Source organism: Pomacea canaliculata, linkage group LG5 (assembly GCF_003073045.1).
Source record: "Pomacea canaliculata isolate SZHN2017 linkage group LG5, ASM307304v1, whole genome shotgun sequence".
NCBI lineage: Eukaryota > Metazoa > Mollusca > Gastropoda > Architaenioglossa > Ampullariidae > Pomacea > Pomacea canaliculata.
This window is the reverse complement of record NC_037594.1, coordinates 15,325,172-15,340,627: the sequence shown is the minus strand read 5'-3', so window position 1 is coordinate 15,340,627 and position 15,456 is coordinate 15,325,172. Positions and strand designations below refer to the sequence as shown.

The following is a 15,456-nucleotide window of genomic DNA, read 5'->3' as shown; positions in this document are numbered from 1 at the left end:
GGCCCCCTTGACAGCCGCGGGCCCGGGTACACCAGACCCCCCTGTCCCCCCCTCTCGTCAGGCCTGGTACTAGAACACCTGACGACCGGTACCACCCCAAAGACAGGGGATCGACGAGTGACGGTCACGTGTTAATAAGTTGCCCGCCATGTCATGCGATTCCCATGTCATGCGAGTGGAATGACCGAGCTTAGCGAGATCTTACAGGTGCAGCCGTACTCACGACGTGCAAGTGTCGGTTTACGTGTGCATGTGACCGAGAAAGCAGGCTATGTTTATAAAGGTAACAAAGTAAGCATTGCACAAGAACCCAGCTTTCCCACCCCACCCCCACACACTTCCAACACAGTCAACTCCATGGGGCAACGTCGCTTTGATTGCTGAACTATTCAAACTAAGGTGACCAGACGTCCCGCATTAGGCGGGACAGTCCCGCTTTTGACCTCGTGTCCCGCCTGAATATCGGGTGGAACGCCCAATGTCCCGCTTTCTGGATTTCTGGAAGTCCATCAAATGTCCGGTTGTCTTTAAAATCTGAATACCGTACGCTGATACGCCCCCCCCCCCCCCCCCCTACTTTTTTCGGCGTTTTTTGACGGTGACGACACCATCTTCGGCACGTGTCCCGCTTTCGCTCCCGAAGCGTCTGTTCACCTTAATTCAAACAATAGTTTTGATGTTAATCACCATGATCACACAGTCTGGAAAACTCGCCATTTGCTAAACGAGGAAACGCTAATGTACTTTCCTATTCTCAGCTTACCATGACGTCACTGGACGAACTGAGTTTCTCGGTACTTTGTACTTGTGTAATTGACTCGGGTACTTTGAGTACTTGTAGGTAAGTTAATATGTGAGCCACACATGTACCCCGCTGTGCACCCGCTGTTATCAAAGCCTCCATTGAAAGCAACGGGTGCTGAGAGAGCATTCGATCATTCTCCAGTGAAGTGAAGGGAGTGAAAGGTTACAACAGTCAGGCCACAAACGATTTTGGTGATGGCGCGACTAACGGCTACGGTGTTACAGGCTGCAGTTGCAGCCGTTGTTGGTGTCGTCGCTTGGCAGTGGTACCAGTCATCTGCTCGTCTGCCTCCGGTGTCGGGAGGCTTCGTGCATCCTGCCTACCAGCCTGTGGCGGATCTCTTCCGGTGAGTGAGTGAGTCCGGTGGTTGTCTTATCACACCATTGACCTTTCCACAAAAAGACTTAACACAACGCCGCCACACATACACACGTGCATGTTATCCGTTCTCTTCTCGCATTCAGGTGTTTGTGCATGTGGAGACACAACGCGTGTTTACCATTCAGCTAAATATAACCCACTGTCGTCCTTCACCCTGTCCCCATTCTAGGGAGACTAAGTGGAGTCATGCCTCAGTGAGTCCGCACAATCTTTGAAGCTAGGGACTCTTCTTACCTCGACAGATGGGACGAACATTCTACTATGTGTTTACTTACCGGCTATGTAACAGTTTAGTCCAGTTACATCGAATCGTGTGATCATAGTTTTCTTATAATTCCCAAATGCTGGTGCACACCATCTAGGGCTCTAGGCAGTCGTCTTGGTTGAGAATGATGGTTGATGGTTGATGGTTGATGTTATACAGTTTACTTTGCCATCACCTGCTTGATGGCTCAGACTTGTTCTTGATGTGTCTCTCTCTGTACCTTTATTTATTTTACGTCCAAACACACACCACATCAAACTACTGTTTGTGACGAACAATGGAGTCGCGTGTAGCTGGTGGGTTGTAGACACTCTAGAAGAATTTTACCAGTGACATAAAAAATTATAGGTTGACAGTAGTCATTTAGCTGCAGGAATATGTAAGACAAAGCAACATGTACGAAATCCGTGCTTATAGTAATAATAACAATCAAAATGGGTTCTTATAACGACCAAGATAGACTACACTAAACTAATTGTGAAAGTCTCTAACTTAATAGCATATTTCTATGGTACATTGATTTATATGTTGACAGCTGCAGTTGAAATTCGTGTCTAATTTTCAGAAAACGCGTGGAAGATGGCACCGAACGCGGAGGGAGTTTCGCCGTTTACCACAAAGGGGAGAAACTCGTGGACTTGTGGGGAGGTTACGCTAATCCTCACAGTAGTCTCCCGTGGCAAGAGTCCACTCTCACCGCAATGTTTTCTACTACTAAAGGCATGGCAGCACTGAGCGTCGCCAAATTAGTTGAAAGGTATGCGACATTAAAAAAATGTTTTTCCCTTGATTGTTATTTATGGAAATATCATTAATATCATTGACAAAAAATGAAATGCTATATCAGGATTAGGGTGGAAAGACACACTGTATGACTGCATTTAATCAGACACTTTTTTCCGGTCTTTTGTATACATTTATCAAACCTTGTAGTTAATATGAAAATCATCTATTGACATCGGTAACACTGCAGAAACAGACGAGGTGCTTAGTTACCTAACAATGCAACTTCCATTCACCTCTTTCTCCCTAGAGGCTTGCTCGACTACAAGGCAGAAATACAGAAATACTGGCCAGAATTCGCCCAAAATAACAAGTCCAATGTCACCTTAGAGATGCTAATGAGCCACCAGGTAAGTTAAATGGGAAGCAGGAGTGGGGTTCTTAATTCGCAGTGTTTGCAGTTCAGTGTTTACAATTCGTGTTGCTTATTTTTCTGCTGCGCTTTCTTTTTTAGGCTTAAATTTCTTCTCGTTTAAGTACTTTCGAGAGCAGAAAACAGTTTCCAATAGTTTCATCATGTCACTTGATTTAACTAAACTTTAGCGTTTTTTGATTATATTGAAACAAAAACGTTTTCCGCTTGCATTTCCAATCCATGTCTTTGGCTCAGCTTGTAATTGTTTGTGATAAAAGTGTTACATGTATTTATATTCTTCGATGTTTTTGTCGTGAAGGATCTACCAGAATGCAAAGCAGTTTTTCTTTTTTAAATGACATTTCTGAAAAATCTGAATAAAACACTTTCTGCTGTTCTCATCCACGCCCTCGAAATACAGTGTCACAAACTTGACACTGACAGAGGTCAAATCCCTGAGGTCACGAGTACGCCTAATCATCTGCCCTTTGCAAAGTCTTTCATGTCTACGTAATTTCTAAAATAAATGTTTTTCAGGTTTTTTTATGTGGCTTGAGAAAGTCAGGGTGAGCTCTATTCGCTTAATTTCATGACATATTTCCATGTACTGAACTCGATCGTCATCTGACAAAGAATACTCCGGAAGACCTCTGACGACAATCCGACATGACTATGGAAACATCATTTATCATTCGTCTCTGTCCTTGTTGTGTTGATGGCGCAGACTGTGGGAATGATGTTGTTGCAGGCAGGTCTGTTGTCTTTGGGAGGAGCGAACACAATTCTAGCTGAATACCAGGACGACTGGGGCAAGGTGGAAAAATTGATGGCTCAAGCTACGACTGACTTCCCGCCAGGTCCGATTCCACTTTATCTTTTAAAATGTCGGAAAGCTTAGCTACTCACTAAGAGTAATATTTTTTAATCCTTAACAGTTCGTTAACTTTATTGCTCAGTTTGTTCTGTATGTGTACCCACGATGGTGACATTACCTCTCTCTTTCTCTCTCGCTCTGTGTGTGCGTGGCCACAGACAATAAAAATAACACACGACGATATAATTTTATCTTAAAATCTACATACATTCAGCCAAACACCTATAATACATGGTCTATTTACAGCTGTCAATGTAATGTTCAGCTAGACACCGCTGGATGTGAGTTTTCTCCTAGTTTATGATATTTGCCTGCAACAGTTTTAACAATTTTGTTCAACGCCTTGCTGTTTCTAATCTTTTTTTTTTTTCTTTCAAACACTTTCTCTGAACAGATTATCGAAATTTGTGGCGAGGGGCTGTTTAACAAAACTTCAGATAACTGAAACAGCAGACATCGTGTAAAAAGTGAATTTTAAAGCCTGATGCGATTTGGTATAATGACCAGTTTCCTGTCCCTGTAAGCTGTAACTAGAGGAGTTTTGTCTGAACTTTGCCCTTGTTTCTCAGGTTCGGCTGTAGCGTACCACGGTCTGACCTTCGCCATGTACATCGACGCCATTGTCCGCAGAGTGGACCCGCAGCACAGAAGCCTGTCGCAGTTCTTTGATGAGGAGATCAGCAAACCGCTGGGTGCGCACTCACACAGTTTTAACTTTAGATTAAGATGATGGAGTTCTCTTGTCCTCACCCCTAGTATGACCATTACTAACACGATATTTGATATGGAGGGATTTTCGTCTTTCAACTGCAAGTGCAGCTTATAAAACCCACAACTTTAGATTAAGATGTTCAAGATTAAGATGACAAGTTCTCTTGTCCTCACCCCTGGTATGACCATTACTAACACGGTAATTTATATCGGGGTTTTAATCTTTCAACTGCAAGTTTAGCTTATAGAACCCCTATGAATTTTTTTTGTGTGTGTGTGTGTGTGTGCGGGGTTTGACGCCCTTCGGTTTTAGCGGCTCCTTTCTTTTTCCCGATAAAAAAAAAATTGCACATAAAGCAGGCTTCGAGAAAAGTGAAGTTGCTAACACCTGACTACCTAACCACCCGAAAATGGCCACGTGACTACTGCTACCTTCATAACTTATGACGCTTAATAAACAGCAATGATGAAATATTATCCTTCATGTGTTAACAAAATTATTCGAGCTTTTTCTTTAGGGGATTAGAAACCCTGACGTAATTTACTCACCATTTTTTGCATTGGAAAACGCTGTTTTAATGTGTATATGTATATTAGTCTGAGTCAGTGACTGAATGAATGAAAAAAAAAGTACGGCGAGATAGCCATAGCTGCGATAGAGATCGAGTGTATGGCTGATGGGTGAGACAGAAGGGCTGTGCTCATTATGTCAGTCAGTATGCTGATACAGCTGACAAGGAGGAAGTTGTTAGGGTTTTATCTGTCTCCACCCACACACAGATGCCGAGTTCTATATCGGACTTCCTCTTCGCGAGTTTTACCGGGCCACCTTCCTGACTGCTCCGCCCGCCTGGCGAATGGCGACGTGGATGTTCGACTCTACACACCGGCCGGTGCTTTTTGAACTCTTCGACCCTAACTCGACACTTAATAAAATGAGTGTCGTGACAGATTTTAAAGTACCTGGCCAGGTGTGTTGACATTTGTAACAGAAAATGTTGCTGTTCTGTTTAGAATTCACTCCCCTCTTTTATTTTTCTTTCATCAGTTTCAGCATGGACGTGTATTGAGGATATTAGTTGAGGATATTAGAGGTTATTATATTATTGGGAATATTATATAATTGGGGATATTATTTAGTGGTTTCTGATTCCACACGCATGAACGCACACACACACATTGTGGAAGAAGTAAAACGGTTTTGACCCTTCCAGACGTAGCAATGACTTATGATGACAGAGGATGACAAACATAAGAAATGTCAGCACGAAGCATCGCCTAAAAACTCAGTGAAATCACAAGTGAAAATAGCAAAATTTCTTGCAGGTCGTATGAAATTACTCTTATATGCAAGAGAGTTCTGTTAAGCACAAGTAGCATTTGTAACAGCAAGTGTGGCTCACTTCAGCAAATCTATGCATGTTTTCGAGTCAAATAAAAACATCGCACTGGTTCTCGTATTCAAGAAGCCATTTTTTTTTCCTCAGGTCTTGAATAATCCATACTCCGCCGCGGTCGGCCTTGGATCGACCAATGGATTCGGACCGGCAAGATCTCTGGCGAAAATTTACGACTTCGTGGCAAATGGAGGGAGCATTGCAGGCAAGACCCTGTTTTCCAAGCCAATCGTCGAGAGGCTGATGACCCCGCTCACCCTGACTTTACCTTCTCTAGGCAGTTTCAGATTGGACTTCTCTGTGGGACTACACGTTTTGAACAACAGTCGGGTAAGGTGAAATAATTTCTTTAATGAGTGTGAGACTACATAGAATAAAGAAGTCTGAAGTCTCCATTCCTTTCTCTGTCTCTCTCTCTCTCACACACACAGTTAGATGCCCCTTCACGCGTGTGTGTGTGTGCTATAACGACTATCATATCTACTTTAAATCAGAGGGCAAAGATGTGGATGAAAGATATGTTTTAAATGCACATTACCTAAACAGGTAGGCAAAGAATTTAGAAGATAATATATCTCGAATGCACTTTTAGATGCCCCCAGTCGTGGCTTTTATAGTCTCATCGAAAAATGTGTCTTCCTCGTAGGGTGCTGAAATGTTCGGACACCCTGGGTACGGAGGCCAAATGGCCGGAGCAGTTCCCAAGTACGGAGTGGGCATTGCCTACGTGACCAACTTCCTGTCTGGAAAACTTTCGATTGCATCTGACCACTACTGGGAGCTGGAAAAGGTTTTCTACGAATGTTTCGAGAAACACCAGGCAGACCCACAGACAACAAAGACGACGAAGACGAAAAAGAAGAGGAGTAAAAATGACTAAGCAGCTAAAGTGTTTGGTCGTGTGTATATCTATATCATAGCAGTTTTGCTTGGACCGATCTATTGTGTCCACATATGTAGTCTGAAGGGTACTGACTGAAGTGCCAGGTTCAGAAGTATATTATTATTTTCTACTTATTAAAGATTACAATTTTGTTTTCTCTTTTTTGGAAAATTTTGTTTTCAATAACTGTCTATGTTTTAGAGGAAAAGCGACTACATTGAAAAGAAGCATAAAATCTCTATAGCTTTACACAGAGTGTTTTTGGTTTTTTTTTACTGAATGTTTAGTTCGTATATGATAGCATGATATGGTTTTATGATGAAATTTTGGGATCTCATGTTAAGTTTCATAAAACCACTGTAAATAAATGCCATTTGTAAATAAAAAAATGAAGAAATTAATATACGTGTTTAATGAATTTTTATTGTAAAGAAAATAAAATTCAAATAAGTGACGGAAAAAGTGTCAATATAGATTTACATAATAGATTTTTTTTAAAACTTAGATATACTGGAAAAAAATAGATGGATTAGCCTTACTCACATACATTGCATCTTTGATCAGATAAATTTCTTTCTTTCCTTCATAATTTTTTACTCGGTTCTTTCCATCGGTTTTCTAGCAAAACGATTCGTCTGATTCTCTGATCATCTATTCATAAGGCTTCAGGTGTGGTCACTGAATATCTACAGAGAGCTTAGATAAAGAGAGGGCCACTCGTGACCGTAGTGAAAACTCGTCAGTTGGAGTTATCTTTCTTAACGTGATGCTGAGAAACGACATGACACAAGCAAACGAAGGCGATCGTCTGAGGCAAGGTGGACAATCTTGTTCTGCAATTAACTCTCAGAACGCCAGGTTTAAATTAACCTCAAAAGAAAAACGTTTCCACAATTTCGCAAAGGACGAAGAGAGGTAAGCTACGAATTTATTCTCAAATTACGATCCATAAGTGTCTACTGACGTTGAGAGCAGTCTACTACAATGCGGTTGTTCTTTTACTATGATTATTAAAACGACTTTACTGATTATACTGTGAAACTGTGCGATGAATTCTCACTTATCTGATTACAAACCTATTTAAATTTGTTATAGTATTATCATTTAAGGCATTCGTCACTGCTGAGGTGTTATAAAAATATTTGTTATTAATATATTGAACAAATTATTACAACAGGTGCAAAATATGGATGAACTTTGCAAGAAGAAAAGATTTTGACCATCTTACACCATCTGATGTGTATGGAAAAGGCTACTGTCTTTGTTCTGATCATTTCGAGGAAAGTCAGTACAACTGTTCCCCCCCCCCAAAAAAAAAAAAAAGTCTTCTCTGGAATGCTGTACCCACAGTTTTCTCCATTCCAAATAAACCATGCAATGTTGATAACTGATGATTATTAGATAATAATATTACTAAGCCATATTTTACCATCATGGGCCTTTGTTTTTGTCACATTTTATTTTTTAATTAACATTTATCATGAGAGATCACTCTAATTGGCACATAAGGCTAATGATGATCATAGCTTGCACTGCAAAAGGTCTGTTTGAATGTGTGCGTGTTTGTACAGATTCTACATATAGATCTATTGTATATTTGGGCTACTGTTAACTCCTTTTCATTATGCTAATAGGTGCAAAATCTGTAAATCACATTTCCTTGTACCTGTATTTCTACGTAACTTCTTCATGAAAGCGACCAATGAAGTATTAGAGTGTGCCTATTGTAAAAATATTGACCAGTTACTTCCTGGGGAAAAAGTTAAATCTCAGTTGATTCAACTTCTGTGGGAAGAGCTAATAAGAATTGACCTCTGTTGTCCACTTGGTGCATGTGATCTGAAAAGAAGTGGGATTAATCTATTTATCAATGCTCACCTTCATTTTTCTCTTAAAGATAGCACTGTGTCCTTTTTTGAGAAAGGAACAAAAAGAAATCGACAAATGTTGAAGTTACATCATTTGTAGCTTTTAAGCTAAAGTAATTTAAAATTGTTTTAGTATAGTGTGAAAGAAAATGTTATAAATCTTTATTTAAAGTGCATGTGTGAATGATACCTTTTGAGTATCTGCTTGCTGTATATTTCATAGTAAGCATCGCTGTTATCTTTAAATTGTCCACCAATGTTCTTACAATAAGGGATGTGAATGTATATAGATATATACATTATTATTAATAGTAGTATTATGATTTATTATTAATTATGATTATTAGTAGTATTATGATTTGTGTGAGAATTTATTGCTGCATGCTTGTATGTAAACAGAAATCTATATGTCTCAGTATGTGAGCAAGTCTTCTGAATGTGTCATGTTTATATTCATGTGTAAGTCTGTTTTTAACTGTTTTTCCCATATTCGTAAATTCTCATAAATTAGATTTTTATGGATTTTAAATAAATGCAAATTTGTGCTCATTGATGTGCTTTTTGACTTGATAAAAGTTATCCTTTTTAAATATAGTCAGCTGTCATACATTTATTAAAACTCAACCAAACTACCCTCATCTAAGCAATTCCCATGAATAAAGGACTGAAAAATATGTTCTAGATAAAAGTCTTTCAATTATCGCGAACACCTAGACATTTACTCAAAGATAACACTGCTAGCGACGACTTTGTTTAGTAGTGCTTGAATAGTAGCAACGAGCGTAGCATCACGTTTCGAAGGGACGCAACTCCGTCACTACTTTTCTTAACAAGTAAGGACAAAGAAGGAGTGAACCCTTTCTATATCTAAGCTCTCTGATATCTATACATGGCTGTTTCAAGTGATTGCTGTGTAAAATGTACACAATGACTGTGAAATCTCAGGAGTATTTAAAATGTACTCAAGAAGTCTACATAAGGCAGGAAACGTTATTCCTTATCGGATTCCATTTAGTCTCATTTATTTGTCACTATGTAGCGAACCTTCTCCTAGCTTATAAGTACGAACAGTGCATTTTAGTGTCTGGTCAGCGGGATTTAAAAAAGTCTTCGTTAACAAAATTTCACTACTTCTCTCAAAATGCAAGTAATAATGTGACCACCGAGTGTATAGCTACACGTCTGCCGGTCAGAAGGACTGCTACTGGCGGTAGTAGAACACCTGACGACCGGTACCACCCCAAAGACAGGGGACCGACGAGTGACGGTCACGTGCTAATAAGTTTCCTGCAATGTCTTGCGATTCCTACGGACAGCGAGTGGAATGACCGAGCTTAGCGAGATCTTACAGGTGCAGCCGTACTCACGAAGTGCCAGTGTCGGTAAACGTGTGCCTGTGACCTGGAAGGATACAAAATAAACATTACACAAGAACCCAGCTTTTCCAACAAACCACCACACCCTTCCAACACAGTCAACGTACGTCGCTTACTGAACTAATCAAACAATAGTTTTGATGCTCATCACCATGATCACACAGTCTGGAAAACTCGACATTCGCTAAACGAGGAAACGCTAATGTACTTTCCTATTCTCAGCTTACAATGACGTCACTGGACTAACAGACTTTCTCGGTACTTTGTACTGTGTAAATGACTCGGGTACTTTGAGTACTTGTAGCCACACATGTACCCAGCTGTGCACCCGCTGTTATAAAGCCTCCATTGAAACAACGGTGGGGCTGAGAGAGAAATGGATCATTCTCCAGCTGAAGTAGAGGGATGAAATGTTAAAAACAGTCATCGCCGGCAAACGATTTGGTGATGGCGCGATAAAACATCTAAACGGGGCTACGGTGTTGCAAAAGGCTGCAGTTGGCACAGGCCCGTGTTGGTGTCCTTGGCAATGGTACCATCATCTGCTCGTCTGCCTCCGGTGTCGGAGGCTTCGTGCATACCTCCTACCAGCGCTGTATGGCGGATCTCTTCACGGTTTGGTGATCGTGTTGTTCTTAAACACAAACATTGACTTTCACAATAGACTTCACACCACGCCCGCCGCCACACATCACGTTAATACAGTTCTCATCTCTCCGCATTCAGTAGTGTTTGGTGCCACGAAGGAAACACAACCGCGTGTTAAAACATTATCATCACTGACTAAACAGCGAATTCTTAGTCCTTACAAAGAAAACACCCTGTCCCATCTAAAGGAAAAAGACTAAGTAGGAGTCCTTAACACAGCCATCAGTGAGAATCGGCACAAATCATTTGAAGCTAGGGACTTAACTTCTTCAACTCGACAAAAAAAAATATGACGACATTCTAAACTAATAAAAAAATGTTTTCTTAAGCTATGTAAACAGTTAGTCCAGTTAACGTCGAACTGTGTTGATCATAGTTTTCTATAATTCCAAATGATTGGTTGCACACATTAGGGGCTCTAGGCAGTCGCCTGGTTGCAATGAAGCAGCTGATGTATACAGTTTGCTTTGCCATCACTTGCTTGATGGTCAGACTAATGTACTTGATGTGTCTCTGATCCCTTTATTTAACAAAAAAAAATTTACGTCAAAAACAAACACCACATCAAACTACTTTGTTGACAAACACATGGAGTCCGCGTACTGTAGGATGAACTGGGTTGATAGGACCACACTCTAGAAAAAAATTAATTACCAGTGAACCAGAAATTAAGGTTTGACAGTATCATTTAGCTGCAGAATTATGTAAGCCAAGACTACAGTACGAATCTTCGCTTTATAGTAGTATAATAAACATCATATGGTACTTATAACGACCAGATAGAACTACACTAAACTAATTGTGACAGAGCTGTAACTATTAGCATATTCTTATGGTACATTGATTTATATGTTGACAGCTGAAGTCAAAATTCGTGGTCTAATTTTCAGAAAAACTCGTGAAGATGGCACCACGAACCGGAGGAGTTTCGCCGTTAACTCAAAGGGGAGTGGACTTCGTGGGAGTTTAGCTAATCCCCAGTAAGTAGTATCCGTGGCAAGAGTCCAAAGTAACAGCAACGTTTTCTTCTACTAAAGGCATGGCAGCACTGGACATTGCTAAACTGTTCAAAGGTATTCGACATTAAAAAGCTTTTTTCCTTGATTGTTATTTGTGGAAATATTATTAATATTATTGACCAAACATGAATCTACAATCAGGATTAGGAAAAACACTGCAATGCACTGATTTATCAGCATTTTTTAATAATCAAATCTGTATTATAATAATTTACAACCGATAAAATGTTTATGTGGAGGTGCAATCGAACAATATTAGTGTCAGATAGTAATTGTCATTTACAACACTTTATTTATCCCAGAGGGCATTTAAAAGGGACACATTCCGGTCTTTTGTATACATTTATCAAACCTTATAGTTTAATATGAAAATCATCTATTGACATCGGGAGCACTGCAGAAACAAATGAGGTGCTTGGTTACCTAACAATGCCAACTTATCATGCTTCTTTCTTTCCCTAGAGGCTTGCTGGATGACTACAAGAGAAATACAAAATATTGGCCAGAATTCGCCCAAAATAAAAGTCCAACGTCCCTTAGAGATGCTAATGGAGCGCACCAGTAAGTTAAATGGAAGCAGGAGGTGGGTTTCAGAATTCTAAGTGTTTGCAATTTCAGTGTTTAATTCGTATTGGCTATTTTCTGCTGCCTTTTCTTTTTTAAGCTTAGTTTCTTCTGTTTAAGTATACTTCGAGAGCAGAAAACAGTTTCCAATATTTTCATCATTCACTCGATTTAACTAAACTTTAGGCATTTGTTGATTATTGAAACAAAAACACTTCGCTTGCATTTCCAATCCATGTCTTTGGCTCAGCTTGTAATTGTTTGTGTATAATGTGTTACATGTATTTATAGTTCTTCGCTGTTTTGTCGTGAAGGATACAGAATGCAAAGCAATTTAAAAAAAAAAAAACTTTCTGAAAATTCTGAATAACACTCGCCTCGAAATACATGTCACAAACTGACACTCAAGGGTCAAATCCTGAGGTCACGAGCACGCCTAATCATCTGCCTTTGCTAAGTCTTTTTCTACTTAATTTCTAAAATAAATGTTTTTGAAGTTTTTTTTAATGTGCTTTGAGACAGTGAGTTTATTCCTTAATTCATGACATATTTTCTGTACTGAACTCGATATCATCATCTGACAAGAATACTCGGAAGACTCTTACAACAATCCGACAGATATGGAACATCATTTATCATTCGTCTCTGTCCTGTCGTGTTGAGCGCAATACTGTGGGAATTGGCAGGGAGTCTGTTTGTCTTGGGAGGAGCTAGCAACATCTCTAGCTGAATGACCAGAGGTGACTGGGGCAGGTGAAAAATGAATGGCTCAAGCTACGACTGACTTACCGCCAGTCCGATTCCAACCTTCATCTTTAAGTGTCAAAGCTATCTACCGGCTAAGAGTAATATTTTTAAGCCTTAACAGTTTGTTAATTTATTGCTCAGTTTGTCTGTATGTGTACCCACGATGGTGAATTACTTCTCTTTCTTTTGGCTTGTTTTTGTGTGGCACAGAAATGAAAATACAATACGACGATAGACACGCTGGATGTGAGTTTTTCTTCTAGTTCATGATATTTGCCTGCAACATTTAACATTTGTTCACGCCTTGCTGTTTAATGTTTTTTTTTCCTTTCAAGCATCTCAGATTATCGAGATTTGTGGCGAGGGGCTGTTTAAAGAAACTTCAGATAATTGAAGAGCAGACATCGTGTAAAGTGAATTTGAAAGCCTGATGCGATGGATTTGGGTATAATGTCATTTCTGTCTGTAAGCGTGCTCTACTGGGAGGTTTTGTCTGAACTTTGCCTTTTTTCTCAGGTTCAGCAGTTACCACGTCTGACCTTCGCCATGTAATCGACGCCATTGTCGCAGAGTGGATCCGCCCACAGAAACTGTCGCAGCATTTCTTGATGGAGATCAGCAAACGCTGGGTGCGCACTCAAGTTTTATAACTTTAGATTAAGATTTCAAGATTTTTAGATGACAATTCTCTTGCTCACCCCTAGTATGACATTACTAACACAGATACTTGATAGGAGGATTTTCGTCTTTCAACTGGCAAGTACAGTTATAAAACCCATTTGTAAATTTTTTTTTTCTGTTGGCTGGGTTTAACGCCCTTCAGTTATCGCGTCTCCTTTATTTTCCCCGATATATAAACATTGCACATAAAGTAAGCTTCGAGAAAAGTGAAGTTGCTAACACCTGACTCCCTAAGACCCGACAAGGCATGTGAATACTTACCTTTATAATCATGACGCTTGCTAACAAGCATGATGAAAATATCCTTCATGTCGAAAGAAAATTCGACGCTTTTTCTTTAGGTTTATGAGAAACACTGAGCATTTACTCACGATGTTTTTTTTTTTATTTATTTATTATTTATTTTAATTTTATTTTGAATTGGAAAACGCTGCTTATGTGTGTGTGTATTCAGTCAGTGATTGTATAGAAAAAAAAAGGGCGGCGAGAATACCATAGCTGCGATTAGAGATCAGTTGTAGTCTGGTGAGAAAGGGTGTGCTCATTATGTCATCAGTTATGCTAAAGTGAAAGAGCTTGTTAGGTTTTATCTGTTCACCCATCAGATGCGAGTTCTATATGGACTTCCTCTTGCGAGTCTTCTACCGAGGCCCTTCTACTGCTACGGCTGGACTGGCTGGGTGTTCGACTTAAACAGTCGGTGCTTTTTGAACCTTACCTAACTGCCCTTATAAATGATGTGTGAGATTTTAGGAGTTGGCGGTGTGTTGGAATTTGTACAGAATGTTCTGTTCTGTTTAGAATTCATCTTTTTTTTTCCTCTTCCAGTTTCAGATTAAGATAGAACATAACACCATTGTGGAGCGGAGTAAAAGTTTTAACCCCTCCAGTAAAATTTGCTTATGTTGACAGGATACAAACTTAAGAAATGTCAGAGAGATAGTAAAATCAGATATATATAATGAATACAAATATTGCAGATGTTGAAATTATTCTGATGCAAGAGTTCTGTTAACAACCATTTTTATTTATAGTTGTTTTGGTGTGTTCGCTTTTGTTGGTGGTTTTGTGTTGTTTTGTTGTTTTTTTGTTGTCGCTGTTTTGAGACGAAAACACACTCAATACATCACTAAGGTTTCGTATTCCAAGAGCAATTTTTTTCTTTGATAAGGTGATTTTGGATACAGTTATTTTTATCTTTATTTAGAATTGACTGAGTACAAAAAAAAAAAAAAAAAATGTCAATTCATTGATAGACTGTATCTAGAGATATTTATAGTAAGTATAAGTGGCTTTAGTATTTTGTGCATTATTGTTTATAATTAAATATTTCAATGTGCGTTTTGTTAAGAAAACTTCTGTAATTTTTGTTATTTAGCATTCATTTTATTATTTAAACGATTCTTTCATTGTTTTAAATATAAAATTAATTTAAAATATTAAAAATGTTATATAATTTATGACGTTAATACTCATTGAAGAAAACATTTTTAGAACAATTGTGTCTGGAATCTTTTTTTACCCCATTTATTGCATCTTTTTCTTAAATTCACTCATACTACTTTGTTCGGATCCGTTTATTAAAAAAAGATTAATTTTTTTATTGCTTTCGTCGAAGAACTCGAAATATGTTTTTGTGATACTATTGTCTATTTCGCTATTTTTGACTGTGTTGTCTTAAGTGTAAGGGTGCATTAAACGCAACTCAAGAGCAAAATTCTTCTTTACTGTGAAGAAGTTGTAGATGATTCCATCTGAAAATCCGTTAGAGGATGGTATTCAGCAAAATAGTAACTATAGTTAATTTAGTATAAGGTTAATAATAATCATTAAATAGTAGTTGTTTATACGTCTTCACTGATGCTCTAGGTCGTCCAATAACATAGGCCTTTGCTGGTCGGCTTGGGTTCGCCAATGGATTCGGCGGCAGATATGGCGAAATTTAGACTTGTTGGCAACCGGAGGGAGCATGCATGCAAGCTGTGTCAGCATGGTCGGAGCTGATGATCCGTCCTGATTTACTTCTCTTAGCGTTCCGATGGACTTTCTTTGGATCAGTTGAAAGTCGGTAGTAATTAAAGCTTGTTCAGCTACTTTGC

At 39.1% G+C, this 15,456-nt stretch overlaps 1 protein-coding gene across 1 annotated transcript; it reads left to right on the top strand.

Annotated features, from left to right (window-relative positions):
- The first annotated feature begins 796 nt into the window (after positions 1-796).
- On the top strand, positions 797-6,855 carry LOC112564710 (beta-lactamase domain-containing protein 2-like). The gene is made up of 8 exons (XM_025239719.1): positions 797-1,151; positions 2,017-2,208; positions 2,485-2,584; positions 3,338-3,446; positions 4,033-4,155; positions 4,955-5,145; positions 5,662-5,901; positions 6,218-6,855. Exons 1-8 carry the CDS (start codon positions 1,000-1,002, stop codon positions 6,449-6,451), a joined length of 1,341 nt encoding a protein of 446 aa, XP_025095504.1. The 5' UTR covers positions 797-999; the 3' UTR covers positions 6,452-6,855.
- Positions 6,856-15,456: the final 8,601 nt, after the last annotated feature.

Coding starts and splice junctions, on each gene's coding strand:
- LOC112564710 (XM_025239719.1), top strand. CDS start 1,000: ATGGCGCGACTAACGGCTACGGTGTTACAGGCTGCAGTTGCAGCCGTT. Junction 2,585..3,337: donor AGATGCTAATGAGCCACCAG/GTAAGTTAAATG, acceptor ATGTTGTTGCAG/GCAGGTCTGTTGTCTTTGGG. Junction 4,156..4,954: donor GGAGATCAGCAAACCGCTGG/GTGCGCACTCAC, acceptor ACCCACACACAG/ATGCCGAGTTCTATATCGGA.